We start from the raw sequence: 21,058 nt of genomic DNA, 5'->3' as shown, positions 1-21,058 counted from the left end.
TTCTCTTGCATTCATCTGTGCTAAAGCATTTTTTAATCTGCAGCGATTTATTGCACTCAACCTTAATTTTTCACCCTCAGGTTCCATCCAGTGCAGCGGGCTAAGTACCTGGGGCACCGAGATCTCTCCATCACCCAGTTTGCTCTGGCAGATGATGACAATGTCTCTCAGCCTGCAACTAAGGGTGGTGGTGGTGGCCTTACTCTTGCTTCTCAGTGGAAGTCTCAGTTTGATGACTCAGAGGAAACAGACAATGAGCTTAAGGCTGATAACCTGCAGAGTCCAGAGCACAAGCAAAGAATTACAGTGAGTTATACGCTGACTACATAATACCAAGCACTTCCAGCACTAGAAAATTAGTGTGGAATTGATATATAAAAAAATGTACAAATTGGTAAGATTATTTCATTCAATTTTCTCATTCCAAAGTTTGAAAACCCTCTTTGTCAAGTGCTATTTTTAATCTTCAGCTTGTGTCACCATCATCGCGTGGGCCTGATGATACCACCATAACACCCGTGCAAGACATTGGAACCACTGAGAAGTCTCGAAGAGCTGCAGCAGAGCTGTCCAGGATCAGTGAGGATGATCGCCACCGTTCCTCTGATCACCACACACACACACAGGTCAGGGCATAGGGTAACTTATGTTGCTTGCTTTCTTCAAAGTGTATGTGTTCTTTCCTGGAGTCCAAAGTTTGCTTAGCACTGTACCTCTCAGCAAGTAAATATCTTTTCTGTGTGCACATATGAAGTGTATGATTATAAGCATGTAGAATTTATTCATAAATACTACTGAGCTGTTCAGCTAGTTATAACACATTAGTCTTCTGTTTTCCTGTTTACACTGATAAGAGGTACTTCATCAAGTTAACTTTATTTTTTTTGCATGCCCTTATCATTTTGATATTTGTGGCTTGTAATATTTATTAATTTACATTTATCATGTGTGCTTGCATTAGATGCATAAATTAGTTTTCATACTATTCGCCACTAAACTGCTATTCCACAATGATTCAGCATATATGTATAGATGAATGGAGCTTATATGTAATCACTGTTGTATGTTGACACTATTACTTTAACACTGTCAAATAACAGTTTCAACCTTTAATTAACTGATGCCAACATTGTCAGTATTTTGGGAAAGTTATGCCACATGTGGCATCGTCAACTTTTCACTTGAGTGCAGCGTCAAGCATTAACTTCAAAAGCTTTTCTAATTTTTCATCTTGAATTTTCAATCATATTGTTATGAAAAGGACCCTATATTTATATCTGGTAACCCTGAATGAGGCAGTATAATGACTAGCACAAACTATGAGAGGGACTCACTGTGCAACTTATCACATGCCCTCAACTTTACCGTACCTTAAATGCAACAGAACTAATGACAAGCATTTTGAGATGCATTGGAACAAATAGATAATTAAAATAAGGTAATGTGTATCATACTAAATTATTGGTAATAGTGAATGATTTTTTGTGTGTGTGTTACTCACATACAGAGAATATGTGTTTCAGGGCTGTAGTATTTAAAAACTCAGTGACACTGATGTTGACAACTTAGATTTTTAAAGATTATTTGAGCTGTCACTGATGGTATCAATTTCCTTGATTATTTTCATTGAAGCTGATGGCACCCTTATGTTGAAAGACACATACAACACTGTACATACATACTGATTTAGTTACTAACATTTAATTATCTTGTATTTTTTTGTAGTATTAACATTTAAGTTTATAGTGAAAACTTAATAGTGTCACTTAAAATGATATGAAATTAATCTAAACTGATCATTAATATTTTTTAACATTTTAACATTTTATTTACTGACCTAATGCAACCCATTAACTAATTATATCTATAGTATACCATAATGGAATGTGTCACATTTTTGCATAATCAATAACCATGTTATGCCCCTGATATTAACAGAAATACATGCTCTTTTGCCATCATAGGAACCTCAGTGTTGTTCCATCACAAACCAATAAGCTTGAGTAGTAGCTTTTGCCATTTGTTGCCAGTCTTGCCTTTACTGTGACTTGGCAGTTAAAGTCTTAGGGACTTGCATGATCTTCTTCAGTATTTAGGTTAAAAATATGAAGGAAAAAAACACCTTCATTTACATATATATATATCTATTACCTTCCCATCCCTTTAAAGATTATAAATGCAGAAAATATCAGCATTGCTAAAAAATCAAGCAAGTTGAAGTACAAACATTTTGCAGAGGTATTTTCAAAGAGCAAGCTTTGATAAAATACAATTAAATTACAGTACCTTCTATGGAAACTATAAAATTTATCTGTAGAACTGACATCTCATTAATTTAAGCTAAATTATGCAGATAAAGTAACAGCTTATAATGTTTTTTTCAAATTCTATATGTATCATTAAACAACACATTTAGTGTTTGTTTCTGCATATCTTACTTTTCATGAGCTAACATAGAGGATCCATGTGTATGCTGATTGATTATAACATGGCTGTAAACAGATCTGTTCTTGTTTACATTCAGTTAGCAGTGTTATCTAGAAAAGGAGGAGGAGGACATATTTTGTGAAATGATAATAAGTCTGAGAATATGGCCAAAAATATACAGTGAATGTGATAAATCTTGCAAGTGACAAGTCCTCAAATGGCAATCCTCCTCATCTTTTACATTCCTCATGCTCTTAACATAATCTGCAAACAGGCTCACATAACTTGTTCCATCTACCATGTTGTTTGCATATATCATACAGTACAGAGAAAGAAGACAAGTAGGTAAATACAATTAGATAAATACAAACACACATGCAAATGCACACACACACAGACACACACACATACACACACATATATAAAAGTCCCCATATATAAAAGTGGAAGGAAAGATGAACCTTCAAACTACAGACCCATATCCCTGACAAGTGTTTTGTGCAAAATATGTGAGAAAATAATAAAGAAACAGTGGTCTTAATTTCTAGAAGAGCATAAGTTAATTACCAGCAAACAATATGGATTTCAAAAGGGCCGATCATGTGTTACAAACTTACTCAGTTTTTACTCAAGAGTGACAGACAGAACACGGGAAAGGGATGGATGGGTTGATTGTATTTATCTAGATTTAAAAAAGGCCTTCGACAAAGTTCCACATACAAGACTATTATGGAAACTGGAAAATAAAGGAGGATTGAAAGGAAATATGAAAAAATGGATGGCAAGCTACCTAATGGGAAGGGAGATGAGAACTGTGGTCAAGGACATAAAATCAGAATGGAGAAATGGAGAAAGCGGAGTACCACAGGGTTCAGTATTAGCACCGATAATCTTCCTGGTATATGTAAATGACATGGCTGAAGGAGTTAATAGCTACATAAACCTATTTGCTGACGACGCTAAATTACAAAAACATAAGAAACAAAGAAGATTGTGAAATATTGCAAGAAGACCTATACAAAATTTGGAAATGGAGTATGGATTGGGAGATGGAATTTAATGTGAAAAAATGTCATGTTATGGAAATGGGTAAAAGTGAAACAAGACAAATCTGGATATACAAAATGGGAAATGGTGAAACATTAAAAAAAGTGCATGAAGAGAGAGATCTGGGAGTAGCAATAAGGGATGATAATCAACCAGAGAGTCATATAAATTGGATCTTTAGAGACACATATAACTTGGTGAGAAATATTGGAGTAGCATTTAACTACATGGACAAGGACATGATGAGAAGGCTAATCACTACCATGATTAGACCAAAATTAGAATATGCAGAGGTAGTGTGGTCCCCCCATAAGAAGAAGCATATAAAGAAACTAGAAAGAATACAGAGGATGGCATCAAAAATGATCCCAGAGTTGGAGGGATTAATATACGAGGAAAGATTAAAGGAAATGAACTTAACAACACTGGAACAAAGAAGAGAAAAGGGAGACCTAATCCAAATTTATAAATTATTAAACAAAATAGATGAAGTAGATAATGAAGAACTACTAACAGAAGGAAACATAAGCAGAAATACAAGAGGACACAGTAAAAAATTGAGAAAGGGGAGATGCTTGAGAGACACAAAGAAGTATAGCTTCCTGCAAAGAAATGTAGAGGTTTGGAACAGTCTGAGCGAGGATATAGTATCAGCGAGGAGTGTGCAAAGCTTTAAAGATAAGTTGGATAAATGCAGATACGGAGACGGGACCACACGAGCATAATGCCCAGGCCCTGTAAAACTACAACTAGGTAAATACAACTAGGTAAATACACACACACACACACACACACACACACACACACACACACACACACACAAAGAGACAACTATAAATTTTATATAATTTTCAAAATATACAGCAGTTCAATTACCAGTCAGCTTTTCACTTCTGTGTGGAGTTTGTACTGCTCTTTTTAAATTGTAAGAAAACCCCTCTTGCCTTTAACAAAGCACTTGGGAATGTTTCTTCTTGGGTCAACATTTCTACTGAGAGATCACTGAGATGCACTGGCTGTCATCTTAGCAAATATTCTCTGAATTGCCTCAGAGGGCATAATACAGGCTTTAGTCTGCTAGTGGAACTTGTGGTGAATGTTTGCTGGATCTAATTTTTTTCAGGATTTTTTTATGTTTAGATCTCTGAGATACTGAAACAGCAGGTCATTGTTTACAATTCAAAATGAGTACTTGAGTCATTTATGTATATCAAAAACATTACTGGTGCCAACACTGACCCTTGTCGTGTTCCACTTGTTACTCTGGTTCATCCATCTGACATTTGATCCCTTATTGCTGTCTTCATGTCAATCTCTCAAATAGCCCTCCATCCACTTCAAGATGTTTCCCTACAGTTCTTCTATGTTTTCCAGTTTCCATAATAGATGCCTGTGTGGAAATTGATCAAATGCTTTTTTCAGATCAAGATACAAACACTCCACCCAGCCTTCTCTTTCCTGTAACATGTCAACTGCTCAAATGTAGAAACTTAATAGGCTTGTGAATCACAGTCTTCCTCCCCTGCAAACAAATTGATGATGATGATGATGAGTGTGTGTGTGTGTGTGTGTGTGTGTGTGTGTGTGTGTGTGTGTGTGTGTGTGTGTGTGTGTGTGTGTGTGAAACACAGCACAAATGGAATTTGTTTATTATATTTAGTTTAAAGAAAAATAGCAGGGAAGTCATCAGGGGGATACAGATAAGTCAGTGAACAGATTGATTTCCTTGTGAAGACCATCTTGTGACAAAGGGTTCCTATGCAGACCCTGCGGCAACGAAGAGCTAGAAGTGTGCTGTTTGAAGAAACAACATTACATGTGGTCATCTCTGGGCTCCATCTGCGATGCTAGCCCTAACCCCAACACAGCTACATAAAATCAACCATTCCATTATCATGGGACCAATCCACCATCTAAACTACAACAGCTATCATGATAACACCTGGAGACCTCATTTGTGGATGACCTTGCCTCTTGGCCAACTGTCTTGCCCAACTAGGAAGCTTCTGACTTTGATGCTCCACTACTACAATACCCAGACCTACTGGTTCTCATCAGGTGATCCTTGAAGTGTTACCAACATTCCCAAAATAACCGCATGTGTGTTCATGCTTTATGCTTCCGTGTGTGTGTGTGTGTGTGTGTGTGTGTGTGTTTGTTTATGAGATGATCATCATGGGGTGTGTGGTGCCTAACAATTGTTTGTATACTAACAATGACAACTAGTTTTATTGAAAGTATTACTTATAAAATACTTGTAAAGTCTTGCAATCTGTAAGTAACTTGGATTATGTATTAGGTCCTCTGTGATGACATTGAAAATTTGTATCATTGTTAAGGCCTTTAGCCATATATATATATATATATATATATATATATATATATATATATATATATATATATATATATATATATATATATATATATATATATATATATATATATATATATATATATATATATATATATATATATATATATATAATATTTTTTTTATTCAAGTTGCTGACTTCTTGCCAAATTGATTTTTGGCTGTTTATGGTATATTAATAGCTCTGTATATTTATGATTGAATTGTAACATTTTAAAAGTATTGTTACAGAGTACATTCGATATGTACTGATACCATTATCCATGAACCATTCCTGATTTTAGAGGTATGCTTGTTTTCAAAGATAATTGTTGTTGACCAGCAAATACCCATACCACCATGTTTTCCTCTAATGTTTTCTAAAGTATACCCTAACTTACAAGGATTTTATTACCAGGTGCCTGATGTCACAATGGTGGGAGGCAGCTGTGCTGGAAGTCATGGAATTGAAGAGTTTCGTGTTGTGACCAAAGCATCAGGAGGTGCAGAGGAGGCTGCTGACAGCTTACCTGTAGAGAGGAGGGAAGGAGTGGTGCACGTTGAGCTGGGAAGCCAAGCTGGTCTACCTCGTGCCTGGTCTAACCCACAGTTGTCTAGTCACATTCGGCCAGGCCTGGAGCCACCCCTTGTTCACACCACCACTGTCACTGATGCCGTCTATGAGGTGGATGTTGCTTGGGGCATCTGTGTGAAGTCATCTCGGGAAGGCTCGCCCCTCACACCAGAGCGACGTCAGAGCATGCCTGAAATTGGGTAAGCTCAGCTTACATTTACTTTTATGTTTTTGTCTTTTGAAAATGAAGTGAGAGTCTGAAACAACAGCTTGATCCATGTTTGGAATTACTGATGATGATTTTATCTTGCTTTAGGATTGATTTGCATAAAATAAGGATGCATCATGAGGAAACTAGAATTATGATGATGTAACTGAAGCCATTAAATGACATTTCCTATTGAAATAGAACAACAGTTTGTTCAAGATATAATGCTATTGCCCTACTTTTCTAGTACTCAGGTCATAGGAAAGGTGAATAGGTTTTGTAGAACCACTGCAAAATTATGAATGAAAAACTAACACAAAGAAAACCTTGTAAATGTTCAGTTAATAATTATGGAGCTTGGTCACCATGTAAATATCTACTCTATGCAGCTAAAACCTTATTTACTATACAAGGCCATTGTACAAGTTATAATAAAACACATTTTGGGCAAATTATCTTTGAGTTCTTGAACGCTTGCTAATTAAGAACAAGAAATGGACTTAGGCAGGTCATGTCACATGTTCAACTGATAACAGATTGACAACAAAAAAGTAGCAGTGACAACCCAGAAAGTGTACAATTAATGCCAGTCAGAGGACCAGGTGGAGAGGTGCTATTACATAGAGCAGTTGCCAGAGCAGGATGGAATACATTTAACATCAAACAGTGAAGTGGAGAATGTTGGGAAAGACCTTTGTGGGCTACTAATAGCTGAAGATTATGATTATGACTTACTGTAGACAAATTTCAACAAGATTTTAAACCTTATTTGGTATAACACATATCATATTTGTTAAAAACTATCTCTGTGGCATATTGATTAGCACATCTAGCTATAGGTCCTCAGGCTCAGGTTTGAATCTAGGCAAGGAGAGTCATCTATGGGGTGAAATTATTTAGCAATGTTGCAGCTAGGTAGTGATGACTGAAATCCATCCTTTAAATTTTCTCCTATCCACACATTACCTCATGAAAATATGTTCATTAATTTTCTGATATCATGCTTCAGTGATATCTTTGTATGGCGGCAAAATAAATTACTTAGTTCTTCATTATATATCCCAAATTACTACTGTTACCTAATATTTACAGAGTATGTGAGACCGAAGAATGTGGAGAGACAGATGCAGTTGTTGGTGGCAAAATAGAATTCCGTGTTCTTGATAAGGATAAGAAGTTTTCTCAGCCTACGGGTCCCACCACCATTGTTGCCAGCCAAACCCGGGTGTCCCGCCAGGAACTGTCGGCGGTGGTGCCAGCTCCTCCAGCCTTCAATGCAGAATCTGAAACCACTGCACCTCCTCCGCCTCCATCTCCTCCACCTGCGCCCTCCATGTTAGACCTGCCTGCTGGAACCGCAAATAAATCAGCTTCCCTCCAGTCCAGCCCACACACACACCCAGAGGAACGTTCTATTTATTATGATGCACCACCACCAGATGATTCTGCTCACCAGGCTAGTCATAGAAGCAAAAGCAGCTCTCCAAGAAAGGACCAGGGCGAAGAGGGGCACAAAAGTACTGAATCATCCGATGGGACTGTGAAAGATAAGAGTGATATGCGTAGCAGTAAAAAGGATGACCCTAGAAGACGGCTTGGTGTTGTGGCCTTGCCGGTCGTCATGGAGGACCACAAAGATCGTGAAACAGATTCCACACGATATGAATCAGCAAACAACGTCCCTGAAAGTAGTCGATATGAAACTGCAGCTCATGATCAGACAGTTGTTACTACTATGCAAGAGAGTTCACGTTATGAGACTGTCATGGGTTCACGAGAGATTGAAGGGAGGACGCGACAGGACACTATCTGTGAGGAAGAGAAGTCACTTGTCTCTGAAAGAAGGAAATCATTAGAATATTTGTTAGAAGATAAGCAAGATGGAGAAGATTCAAGAAAAGTATCTGTTATTAATTTGCATGACTTATCTGCAGCCTTCCAAGCCTCCACAATGATAAGCAGATCCCGGACTGTGACGCCTTCAGTCTCACCAAGGGGAACGCCTCCTCACAGTGAGAGTGGTGGCCGTCGCAGCCGGTCCTCCCGCCACCGTCGCTCCTGTGAGGATCTCCTAGAAGAAGGGTCTGAGGAGTCTTCCAAAACTAATACACCACGTCCTACAGATCTGTTAGCAAGGTCCTCCATGTCACCTGACCGACAGCGAAGCAATGGTGTTAGGAAATCGCCAGGTAGTCAAGATGATTCTTCTCTAAAAAGTCGCATTCCTGTGCCTATGTGGGCTCGCACTGCCAAGGAAGGTGAGCCAGAGGGAGGCCTTATCACATCATCTGGAGGGAGAAGCCCACGCTACTCTGAGTCTGATCGCGCTGAAGCTGTCCGTAGAATTTCAGTTGCCTTGGCTGAAAAGGTAGCTTCACCAGGCAACGAGGAAGATTCACTTAGCACGCGAAGTGGAGTGTCAGAACATCGGTCAGCCCGAGAGCGTGGGTCAGTTGCATCTGCGGTCAATGACTATCAGCGTTCAGGCAGCCAAGAGGACCATAGTGAGGACCTTGCTGACCTGACCCCCGCTCTGCGCAGGAGACGGCAGGGTGTGGACAAGTATGTAACAGATGAAGCTCAACTGAATCTTCGCTTCCAGCGCCGCCGAACCCGCCCAATGTCAGATGTCACACCACCTCCGCCAACCATCCTTCAGTCTAGAAACCGTCAGAGGTATGTGGCCCATTTCATGTCCACTAACAAGACAAAAGAAAAATTGTTTTTCCAGTATCTCATGAAATACATTCTGGTCAAAAAAATATATATATAGTCAAGTCAGTAAATGGATAAATGGTCTGTTTGTAAACATAGATAGTTGCTTTAGATTATATTTTCCTGCACATAAAAAGTGGCATCCAAGGAAACTATATGAAAAAGAATCAGAAAGGGTCCACAGTCCACAAAGAGTAAAGTTTTGAAAATCTATTTTTTTCATAGTAAATCTCTTTAGGTGTGCAACAGCACTACTTTAGTGATATATAAATGTTGTCAAGTTCAATGTATGATCTTTTCTGCATCAACTATGCTTTTTTCCTATAAGTTCAATATCTATCCTTTCAATAGGGGAAATAGGATTTCCATGATGAGATCTCATGATGATAAGGATGATGGAATGATGATGACGTTAGTTAATCACTAAAATCACATTACAGTAACAGACAACGAGTGTCCATGATAGAAGCAGGAACAGGTGGTCGATATTTTGACACTGGAAGAGGTGTACCCTCCTACCTCCTCAAGCCCCAACATGAAGACTCTAGTGAGTCTGAGAGTTCACATCCACGGAAGCCACGGCCCCCTTCTTCAGAGCCTCCCTCAGCAGCCAGAGATGTTGCTGCCAGGTTAGATATCTATTATCACTTTTGTTTTCATGATGATGACTGCTTTCTAATAGAGCTCAGCATGTTTCTGAGGATATAAATTGAATAAGGAAAACCTCAACTAAAAAATAACAACTGTAGAAGACTAAAAATCAGATTTTTTTGTTTTGTTTTCTGAGGCCTTGCTTTGTCTGGTGTTTCCCTTAATAGCTTAGTTGTGACAGAAAACTTTTTTTATATCCCTTCTATGCACTGTATTTGCTCCCCATTTTTCTCATTGTTCCTTCACATCACAGTTTGTTTGCTTGTATTTCTGCACTTTAACTTTCAAACTTATGATCCATGATTTTACTGTTACACATCATCTTAACATACATCCCTGAAAATCCTTTCTCTATAAGTAAGTAGTGTATATTTTACCCTGATACTGCACTCAGATTTATAAAGGTTTTATTTTGTATCCCTGCTTGATAGTGTACATGGCACACTTTTCATGTATCATATTAAGATGTTTGATTTTTTTTTCTGACTTTAACTGTCAATGCATCGACATGTGTTAATATCATTAGTTTTCTTAATCCTGTATTGGAATTCATATTTACTTGTCTTTTTTTTGCTTTTCTTCTTCAATACATGATCATGTACATCGTCTTGATTTTCCATCTTTGGATGACTTTTTCTTAAACTTCTAACTCTCTATAAACTGGGTTGCCACTTACATTATTTTGCCTCCTCATTTTTTTTTTTTCGAGCTTTGCCTTCCATCATTCTTTCTACTTTTATTTAGTTCATTTTCATGTTAGTTTTTTTTATCCCCTTAATTTTCTTTTTCTTTCCATTCTCGACAATGTATTGGCGTTCTTCTTTAACCGACTCCATATTTTACATATTTTTTTTACACCTCAGATGCATCAATTAATCAGTTTAGTCATATCATTTTGTTTATGCGCCTAATATCAAGCATCATAATCTGACCTTATTTCTTATCCATCAGATCCATTTTCAGTCTTCCATCCTTAGTTTTGTAGCTAATGAAACTCATTTGGTCCTATTCTCCACTCCTCCTTCAGGTACCTGTGAATCATCTTATGCTCAAAGAAAGTATTAATCAAGATCAGCCCTCTCTCTGCACTGACCTCTACCAGGTAGTCATCATTTTCATTCACTCCAGGCACACTCCTGTCACCCTGCTCATTCACTTTATTGTCATTTACATTTACATTTGTCTCTCCTATTACAGTTACTTCTGTCTCTTTATTTAATTAAACATTCCCCAAAATATTTTCTAACTTATCTTCATGTTGTTCCTTGCATCTACAGGATTTAGTCATTTGTAACTGATCTACTCTTTTCATACATGTGACCCATCTTCATCCATGCTCTCATACATTTCCAGGATCAGTGGGCTCAAGAATGCACACCTTTCCCTGTCCCTTCTAATTAGAAGCTCCTTGAAATCCCTTCCTTCCCATTATTCACTGAGTTTTTACTAATGTGTCATGCAGACAAACATTTCTGATTTCTGAAAGCAGTTAGTTTTGAATAATTTTTACTTAATGACATTTTTTCATTCACAGCAGGCAGTTTTCTTTGATTTATTCAATATAGTTAATCAATCCTTTGTTGAATTTGGCCTTTTATTCCACTCGTGGCCATTAAAAATATAATAGGTTGTCAGTAGGCTCTCAGTTTGTCTTAATTAATTCAGAAACATTTGCAAAATTTTCATTGTTGTCTCTAGTGACTCCATCTTCCATCAATTTTATGGAGTATACACACAGTGACAGGAGGGATGGATTAATTTATGGCCTCAGATAGAGAGCATTTCTCTCAGTGAAATTTTCCAAATAAAATTAAAGCCTTTCCGAATTCATTTACATGTTCCATATAAAATGCATTTCAGATTTGCAGTGATTTTGATGCTGTCTCTGTGCATGGTGAAGTTATCCATTATTTATTTGTACATCTTGCTAGATGTGAAAATTTAATATTTCAGCTGGCTTGCAAGCTTTAGTGTAAACACTGTATTGTGTGGAGTCTCTACTCATTTCATTAAGGATTGTATTGTCATATTTGTTCTTTCTTTTCTTAAATATCATCAGAAAAAAAGAATCAGAGTTCATCTAATATTGAAACATTGTTGTTTTAAAAATAGAATTAGTGATTGCAATTAGTTCTGCAATAGACATCAATAATTTCTGTGACATCTTATCATATCCATTTTATTATTCTTAGTTGCTTCTTTTTATACATTAATTTTCCTTAAATAAGTTGACTTTGGTATCATGTTAAATTAAGAAGAAAGAGCCAAGCTCCAGTCTTACTGAATAATCTTTTCCTCTCCAGAATACGACGTTATCGGCCTTTGAGTGCAGACAGTGGTGACAACTTCAGAAGGCAGCACCCACAACGCACAGTTTCTCCAGACTGACAAGAACCCCGGCCCTAGTCTTCATCGGCAGGAGGAGAAAGACAGCTTCCAGATCCACTCATCTGCAATGCCTCACAGACCTCCCAAACACACCTTTACTCCTCTCACACCCACAAACGCACAAAGTCTCTACCCAGCACATGCAACATTTGTACCCACAAGCTCAGCCACATGAGGTCATTTGGTGAAGCATACTCAAATCTTCCCCTGCCAGAACCACAGTGTTATGTGAAGATGAAGGAGACCAAGAAGCCAAGAAAGGTAAGAAAAGTCTGTGGATGTTGGCAAATGTTTTTAAGAAGACAAAGAAGAACTTCGCCATCCACAATAAACAAAAATAAAGAATTGAGCCAAAGTAATCTGAAAAATTTAAGACCCCCATGTGTGTAATATAGGAACATAAATGGTGCTCACTCTCATGAAATATCAAGCAGTAATCAGGAACACCACAAGATCTAAGTATATTTTTCTCACTGATGTGGGTACAAAATATCGGGAACATTAATTTCTTCACATGAAGATTATGCTGTGAATGTGTTCTCCTATCTGGTGTCAGTAATGGAACAGCTGAGTTGTGGAGGCAAAATATCCATACCTTGAACTGCTGTGGGGTTGTGGGGTGTTGATGGTGAGAGGAGCTGTCCTTCCTCCACTGCCTGTCATGAGACGTGGGTCCCTGAGGGTGGTGGGAGCCATGTACCCTCACTTGACAGCTAGAATCAGGTCAGTGCAATTAGGGTGCAGTCGGTTGTATCATCACCTGCACATGGTTGTGATATTTGATAATGTACGTTCAGTGTACTTACACTTCCTAGGTTAGGTAGTAACTGTGCCATCCTTTGTTGCCATTGATTGACTTTTTATAGGTCATGCTGGCCACAAGCCCCCAGGTTATTATAGTTATCTTTTAGCTGAGAAAACAGTATAAATGGATAATTTAATGTAAATGAAAAATCAAGACCTAAAAGGAACCTATGGTCAAATGTGATGTAATATTCTTTAATGTTTCTTCTGATCTAGGTACCTTTACTCATTTCAAAGGTTCACAGTAACTGTTGTAAATTTACTAATACAAATTAGCCTTTGATATTGCTCTTAATGAACTATTTTGGAGAATAACTGCAATGTTATAGAGTGTCTGAAAGTATGTATCTCTTGCATATTGCCCAAATACTCAGTAGTCCTTACACTTTGAAGCTTTGTCGTTTTCTCTACGCTAATTCAAGAATGCTGTAATTATTCCTAAGGTGCACATACATTATGCTAATAATGCAGTTTGAATGTTCATTTGGTAAGTGAAGTCTTGGGTTGTCCCTGTGCCATCTCCTGTGTTGTGGGTTTGTTGCATTAGCTCTCCATTTTGTTAATGACGAATTAATTTTATATAAACAGAGGTGGAAAGTCAGAGTTGTAGTTCTCTAGTATTTATCAAGACACACAGGAAGGACTGTGCATATTGTGTTATTAACAGTGGACTGCCATGAAAGAATTTATATTATTATCATTAAGAAACTCAAGAATCATGGTGAACTTTTATCATGTTGAATGTGGAAACTATGGAAATGGTGAGAATACTTATAGAATGGTCAGTATTTTATTATTTTCACTGCAAAAAGAGGTAAAGGACTTACTTCTGCAGTGCATATGATAAATCTTAACAAAATATTACTTGCATTAACTGAAATGAAATTATGTTATTGGAAGTACTTATATCAAACTGTATTGTAGGTATGTGTAAATTGACGATTACATTATAATTGGTGTAAATGTTATGCCATATTTATACTCTAGTTGTATACATTTGTTCTAGTCATTTTATAGTACAAAGCTCATGGCTTTGCAAGAAAATGGGGATGTTATGGAACTCATCAATGGAGATTGTAGTTTTTTTTATGAACCAGCAACTTACATATACTCATATACTTTTTCATACTCCTTCAAGGTTATTACATAAATCAGTTGACTGTCTCAAGATGATAGTTAAACTATTCAGATTTCTTTTAACTCAGATATAAAAAAACAACTCAGACTATTTACTTGACTAACTCAGAAGCTTCAAGTAAAGGTCCATGTCCTTCTGTCTCAAGTTTACCAAGCTTATCAACTTTATCTTAGCTGTGATGTCTCAATAAGAAAGCCCAAGTTTTATATGCAAATGCAAAGCTGAGATTACTCCAACCAGTGTGAAAATGGAAAACTGTAGAGCTGTTGATATAGTCAAGGTGCTTCACCAATAATTATTTGTTTGCGGGAGTACGTCTTCCCACCAGTGAGTGGTGGGGGAACACGTAGATGCTGTGCAGTCCCGAAAAAAAAACTGTGCCAGTGTCTTCATGAGAGCAAACCTATGAAACATGGTTTTAGGTATTAGGTTAGAAAGAGTAATTATCATGCCTTGATAACTAAGCTAGATTTATAGAGAAATTTCCATTATACCTCCTCAAATTTTACTCAATATCCACATGAGGGAAGGATAATTTTACTTCTGCCTTAGGTCAACCATTTATTTGCATTCTTGGAATCAAAAGCCATTTGCAGTCATGAGTTTCATTTGATTTTTGCCACATAACTATGACATATAGCTTTCATGGCATGGTAGTCATGCTCTCAAGTATTATACTTCACAGACCTAACTGTATTACTTGCTTGATACACTCATCATTTTTAAGAGAAATTATGATATCAGCTAAATGAATATTAAGGTCTTCGTATTGTCACCTTCAGGAAATTTAGGATAAAATCAAAGTAACTTTTATTATCACTGATTAATTATATTTTTTTTCTTTTGTTGAATATCATAAAAGTTCCAGTTTGTCCTTTTCGGTCACAGCATCACTGTTGGAAACCATGTGACTCACTTTATCATAGTGAAGTGCAATATGAATTTCCCTTATTTAGGGAAGAACTAGGTCAGGTTGGGCAGCCAGACAGTGATCAGAGAAATACCTGGAGGCTTGAAGGGTATGGATAAAGGAATAAATTTCATACAGTCACAAGTGAGGGTTGTTCTATGACGTTCATAACCTTGCATTCAGGTAAAGTAAAGTCATGTGGACTCTTAGGCAGCCTACCTGGTATTAATTAACTCTATGAGTTTGTATAATAGCATGTGGAGGACAGCTGGGTTATTGCAAAGTTAAGAACGTCACACTGATTAAAATAGTGAATGATCAGTTTTATACTGTCAGTGCTGTTGGTGATACCGTCAAATACTAAACCTACCAAGAGCTTTTTCATATGTTCTTGAAGGCTGTATGTGTTCCTTGAATTGTGTTTGTGAGTGCGGAAGGTGGAGGTTGCTGCCAGCCTCTTGCCTGTGTTCCTTTATCCCTTGTTTCTTTATTGCTCATATATCAATGTCCATGGCATTTTTTTATTTTGAACTTATTCATGTGGTTACTGGCCATCTGTCTATAATGTCCAGATTGTATATTTTTGTTCTGTGTATTTAGATTGTTATTTAAAATTAAATTATAGCAATGCCTTCTAATGCTTTGTTTAATTCTCCTGAATTACAAAATTCCTGTGAATCATGCAGCATGCAGTGCCAGTAAATATTGGCACTAAAATATCTTGCTTCTGCAGGCTTACTTCAAGTGTATTTCAATGCGTGTTCCTGCTCAGCCTCATCTCTCTTAGTTGTACGAATGCAGGAATGAGTTGAGTTCACTTTATTTTGAATATTTGAATGGCAGGGTTTTCCTTTCCATATCTCTCCACAGACAACTACCAAATGCTAGATGCACATTCTAATTCTTATCTTAATTCCATTTTTGGTGGAGCTAGTAAACTTATTACATATGGATACATAAGGATTTAAGGAAACTACGTACAGGAGGGCAGTCAGTCCACAAAAGTAACTTGAGAATGGGCTATGGTAATCACCAACTTCTGACCCCATCCATAAATCTGTCTCAACTCACTTTTAATCTTTCCATGGTATTTACATCAACTCTCTCTCTCTCTCTCTCTCTCTCTCTCTCTCTCTCTCTCTCTCTCTCTCTCTCTCTATCTATATATATATATAGGGGGGCCAGGGGGGCCACGGGGCCCCAAGCCCCCCAACCGGCTGAGGCCCCCCCCCCCCCCCAAAGAGTGAATACAGCTGCCCTCCTCAATCCCCTACATATATATACATATCAGTCGAGGCTGCACGATCTACTATATAAAACAACTACTAAAACAATCCAATTCTATATGGCCTCAAATTCAATGATAGAATTAAAGGAGAAGAGAGCGAAGCTTTCAAACTGAAAGCACAATGATCACACAGTCCGATCCATGTGTACGACAGTGTACAAGTCGATGAACAGTTGGCCCCCAAAACCAAAGGCTGGATCCCTTGTATATATATATATATATATATATATATATATATATATATATATATATATATATATATATATATATATATATATATATATATATATATATATATATGCTTGATTTGTCAGGAGCACTCAGATAACAAGACAACATAAGCTGAGGTCTGCAAAGAAAGGTCAGGTCATTACATGACAAACTACGGTGACTGTCATTAGGTCATTACCCAGGTCAGGAGCACTCAGGTAACAATACAACATCAGGATGAGGTTTTGGGAGGTCAGGGAGGGCTTTGCTGCCTATGCGTACAGCTCCCTTGTTTAGGGCATTGGGAAAGGAGCAATACGGCTACCCTTTGACTGGGAAGGTAGCCTACCCTATCCTCACCTTCACGTGGTGCGCACCGTTACTATATACACCCTGCCGGGTAGAACCAACGGGAAGTGGGGAAGAGATCATCAGCTGCTTTGTTTTAATCCTTTTAGCCAGGAGCAGGTCTCCATAACACTACATTGGACTGGTCACCCATTGGTGGCATCTAATACTTTTATCGAGTCTTTAGAGGCAGGAGCGATGGCCAGAGGGTGGCAGAAGAGAAAGGAATATATGAGACTGGTGTCTATAAATGTGAATGGTCTAGGTGGTGAGGAAAAGAGGAGAGTGATGATTGAAAATTTTGTAAATGGTAGAGTGGATGTGTTGGGAGTGAGTGAAACACATATTCGAGGAACTGGTGTGAGTGATGGTAGAGAAGATACGTGGGAGGGTGTGCCTGGAGGGGTTGTATGGACGGGGATAGATGAGAAGTACAGAGGCAGGAGGATGTGCTATTGTGATGTCTGAAAGAGTGTGGAATGGTGTGACTGATTATGATTGGAAGGGATCAAGAATTGTGTGGATGAAAGGAAAAGTAGTTTTAGTAAAGTATGCATGGGTTTGTATTTATGCACCAGTAAATGTAAAAAGTAAAAAAGGACCGAGAGAAAGGGAAGCTTTTTGGGAGGAAGTAAATACACGTCTAAAGAGCTTTCAGAAAGAAAGGAAACTTATTATGATGGGAGATATGAATGCTAAAGTGGGTGATGAATGTGAAATGGATGTGGTGGGAAAATGGGGGATACCTGGGAAGAATGAAAATGGAGAGTGCTTGGTGGATGTCTGTGCTGAGAAGGAAATGTTCCTAGCGAACACCTTCTTTCAGCACAAGAATATCCACTGATACACATGGAGGAGGGGAGAAGATAATGAGCAAAAAGGATTGATTGATTATGTGGCAGTAGATGAAAGGCTTAGAAAATAAATTTGTGCCGCAAAGGTAGTAAGAAGAATGGTTGATGAATCTGACCATCTTGCAGTGCTGGCAAAGTTAAAGCTGAAAAAAAAGTGGGTGTTTGAAAAGAAAGGTGAAGTAAAAGAGGAAATACTGAAGATAGAAAAGTTACAGGAAAAAAAAATGAGTAGAAACGTGAAATGGCAGAGGCCTTAAGTGAAAAATGGGAAAGTGTAAAAGATAGTACAAATATTGAAAAAGTTTTTGGAACATTTAAAGAAATAATGGTAACTACAACGAAAAAGTGGTAGGGATGAGAGTGGTGAGAGATGGAAAAAGAAGAGGAAATTCATGGCGGACAGAAGATATAAGGAGGATAGTAAAAGAGAAAAGGGAACTTTTTAAGAAAACTCAAGAAAGAAATGTGGTTGAACAAGTAAAAAGGGAAAGGAAAAAGAAATATAGAGAATGCAAAATGAAATTAAAACAAGCAATAAAAGAATGTAATTTAAAGAAGAGAGTTGATGAAGACTTTGGAAAAAGACTAAGTGAAAAATATAAAGGGAACAGGAAATCATATTGGAAAAAAGTAAAAAACGAAGGAAATGCAGAAAATATCTCCTCAAGTAAAATAAATTAAGTTATGGATGAGAATGGATAGATGTTGAAAGACGGGGAAGCTGTGAAAGAGAGATGGAAAAAATATTTCAAAAAATTAATGAATTTTGAGGATGGACGTCCAGCAGCTGTAACAGCAGCAGTTTTGAGTAGAGGTAGAAGAGGAGTATATAAAGAAAGAAGTATAACATATGAAGAATTAAATCAGGCAATAAAAAGATAAAAAAATGGAAAGGCAGTAGGAATTGATGGAATCACGGCAGAAACATTGAAGTGTGGAGGAGATCGATGTAGTTGTTAAATGGATGGTCAAGATATGTGAAGTAGCATGGGAGACTATATAGTCTCCTTGCGCAGAACGAAGGGCCCCACAGAAGTTGATGGTTGAGCAAGGGGAAACTAAACCATGGCTTGTGCTGCCATCTGGAGGGAGGCAACGACCTGTCAGTACTCAATATAGTTCTATTTTCATATCTCTTTCTATCCATTTAAATAGCTATCTATTTATCTATCAAGCTGCCTAACACCCCGACGCATTTTTAATTAAGGGGTAGCAGCAGCGTTTTGCCAGATTGTCATGCTCAGAACATTACATTTATCAGTTTCAGGTCCAAAAACTGTCGTAGCTACACCTGTAACGCTATCCAATTTACGTTATTGTTAAAACTGTAAAGTATCAATGTTTTCTTATATACTTATGGGTCAGAAACCGACAATATACGATGATCACGTTGAGCGGCATGCACTGCCATGCAGTGTCATCATGGAGGCACCGGAGCGAACGTCGCCACTCGCCAGTTATTGTTATTTCCCAAATTTAAATTTCTGAAGGGTGCAACACGGACATCACAGGAAATTGGTGAGTAAACAGAGTACACGTCAGACTATTTACAGTTTGTGAGTGATCTTTAATGGACGAAATAATAAGGAGTTCCTGTATTTTATTGTCACCGGGCCTGTCTCGCTTTGTTTTTTCTCCTTTGCTTCTAGTCAGGTTTTCTACTTTCTCTCCCTCATCTTTTTTTGCCTTCTTCTTATAATTATTCTTTCTCCTTTTCTTTTTTTAGTTTCCCCCCTCCTTTTCTTCTTGGGGGAAGTTTCGGTAAAGATTCGTATTAGGTCCGTGCCAGTATCTCATAATCTACTTTATGAAACATCAGTATCTCTTCATATATCTTTTCTACAAACCTTCAACAGTCATGGAAACGCTTTGAAAATCGAATTCAAGGACTTATTTTTTACTCTTGAAAATAGGGGATAATGTTTACGAAAGCGCGTCGCCTCCTTTGCTGGCCGCGGCGACGCTGCAGCCGCCGCAGCCGCAAAATAGCTCGCAGAGGGCTTAGGGTCGGGGAGCATATTTAAACTACTCCAACCGAACTTTACGACCTACTAATGGGGGGGCTGCGCCCCCCTCGACCTCCCCTTCTAACCAGTAGCCCCCCCCTGGACCCCCCCCCCCTCATGTATATGTGACTTATTTCACCGAGGAGGTATTTCTCGCAACACCCGCTGCAGCGTCGCCGTGGCCAGCAGAGGAGGCGACGCGCTTTCGTAAACATTATCCCCTATTTTCAAGAGTAAAAAATAAGTCCTTGAATTCGATTTTCAAAGCGTTTCCATGACTGTTGAAGGTTTGTAGAAAAGATATATGAAGAGATACTGATGTTTCATAAGGTAGGTAATGAGATACTGGCACGGACCTAAAACGAATCTTAACCGAAGTGTCTTTGCTTGACACAGTAGGTTAGTTAGTAAGGCCACAAGCTAATACTGAAGTCTGAAAATATTTTGCACAATGTTTAGTGTTCAATTAGAGGCAAAGAAACTCTTGAGGATACTACACAGGAAACCTCTTAAGTAAAGGCGGCGTCACACAGGACAAATTTCTCCCAACATGTTGCTCGTTTTCGTTGGTGATGTCGCCAACCAACAATGTTGTGCATCACACTGTACTGACCCTGAACTGTTGACGCCGCGCTCCAACAACAACAAACATCACGCCAGCATCTCTCCAGCCACCTTACCATGAATCGGAAGGATATTGAGGTTTTAGAAGATTGTGCTGCTGCATTGCACATAATGAAGCATGTGCTACGACTGCAGAAGCGCCAGAAGAGGCAGAGTTCTCCATTTCAACAGTTTGTTTACCTCGCGCCAGGCACAGACTCCGCCCAGCATACCATCACAGTCAGCTGAGTGTTATAAATAACCTTACACAGTGGACAAATAAATCACAAACACATACTTACACATGTACGTCGATTTTTGAAGTTTTACAGTTGACAATTTGAGTAAATATGTACGATGATTGATTTTCAATTTACATTTACAGCTTATAGCATGAATGTCATTTGACCCCGATTTCTCCCAACCAACCAACCAACCGTTTTCCATCCTTCCCGATCCGCCAAATCTTGTTTGTGGTTGTTTATTTTGCCCAACCGCCAACAAAATCGAGCAACATGTTGGGAGAAATTTGCCCTG

General features: G+C 38.1%; 1 protein-coding gene across 7 annotated transcripts in view; it reads left to right on the top strand.

The window, feature by feature from the left end:
• The window catches only part of LOC127006078 (uncharacterized), a 146,284-nt gene extending 130,434 nt beyond the window's left edge, over positions 1 to 15,850 (top strand). For 5 of the 7 annotated variants that reach the window (XM_050875603.1, XM_050875594.1, XM_050875579.1 and 2 more), the window contains 6 exons: positions 81 to 306; positions 471 to 626; positions 6,243 to 6,598; positions 7,699 to 9,282; positions 9,762 to 9,950; positions 12,276 to 15,850. In XM_050875603.1, the coding sequence (XP_050731560.1) occupies positions 81 to 306; positions 471 to 626; positions 6,243 to 6,598; positions 7,699 to 9,282; positions 9,762 to 9,950; positions 12,276 to 12,360 (2,596 nt within the window). In that variant the 3' untranslated portion in view covers positions 12,361 to 15,850. Of the gene's footprint in view, positions 1 to 80; positions 307 to 470; positions 627 to 6,242; positions 6,599 to 7,698; positions 9,283 to 9,761; positions 9,951 to 10,999; positions 11,075 to 12,275 lie in introns of all 7 variants that reach the window. The other 2 variants (XM_050875588.1, XM_050875599.1) reach the window with 2 other exon arrangements.
• Positions 15,851 to 21,058: the final 5,208 nt, after the last annotated feature.

This window comes from Eriocheir sinensis, chromosome 3 (assembly GCF_024679095.1).
Source record: "Eriocheir sinensis breed Jianghai 21 chromosome 3, ASM2467909v1, whole genome shotgun sequence".
Taxonomy (NCBI): domain Eukaryota; kingdom Metazoa; phylum Arthropoda; class Malacostraca; order Decapoda; family Varunidae; genus Eriocheir; species Eriocheir sinensis.
This window is presented reverse-complemented; position numbering and strand designations above follow the sequence as displayed.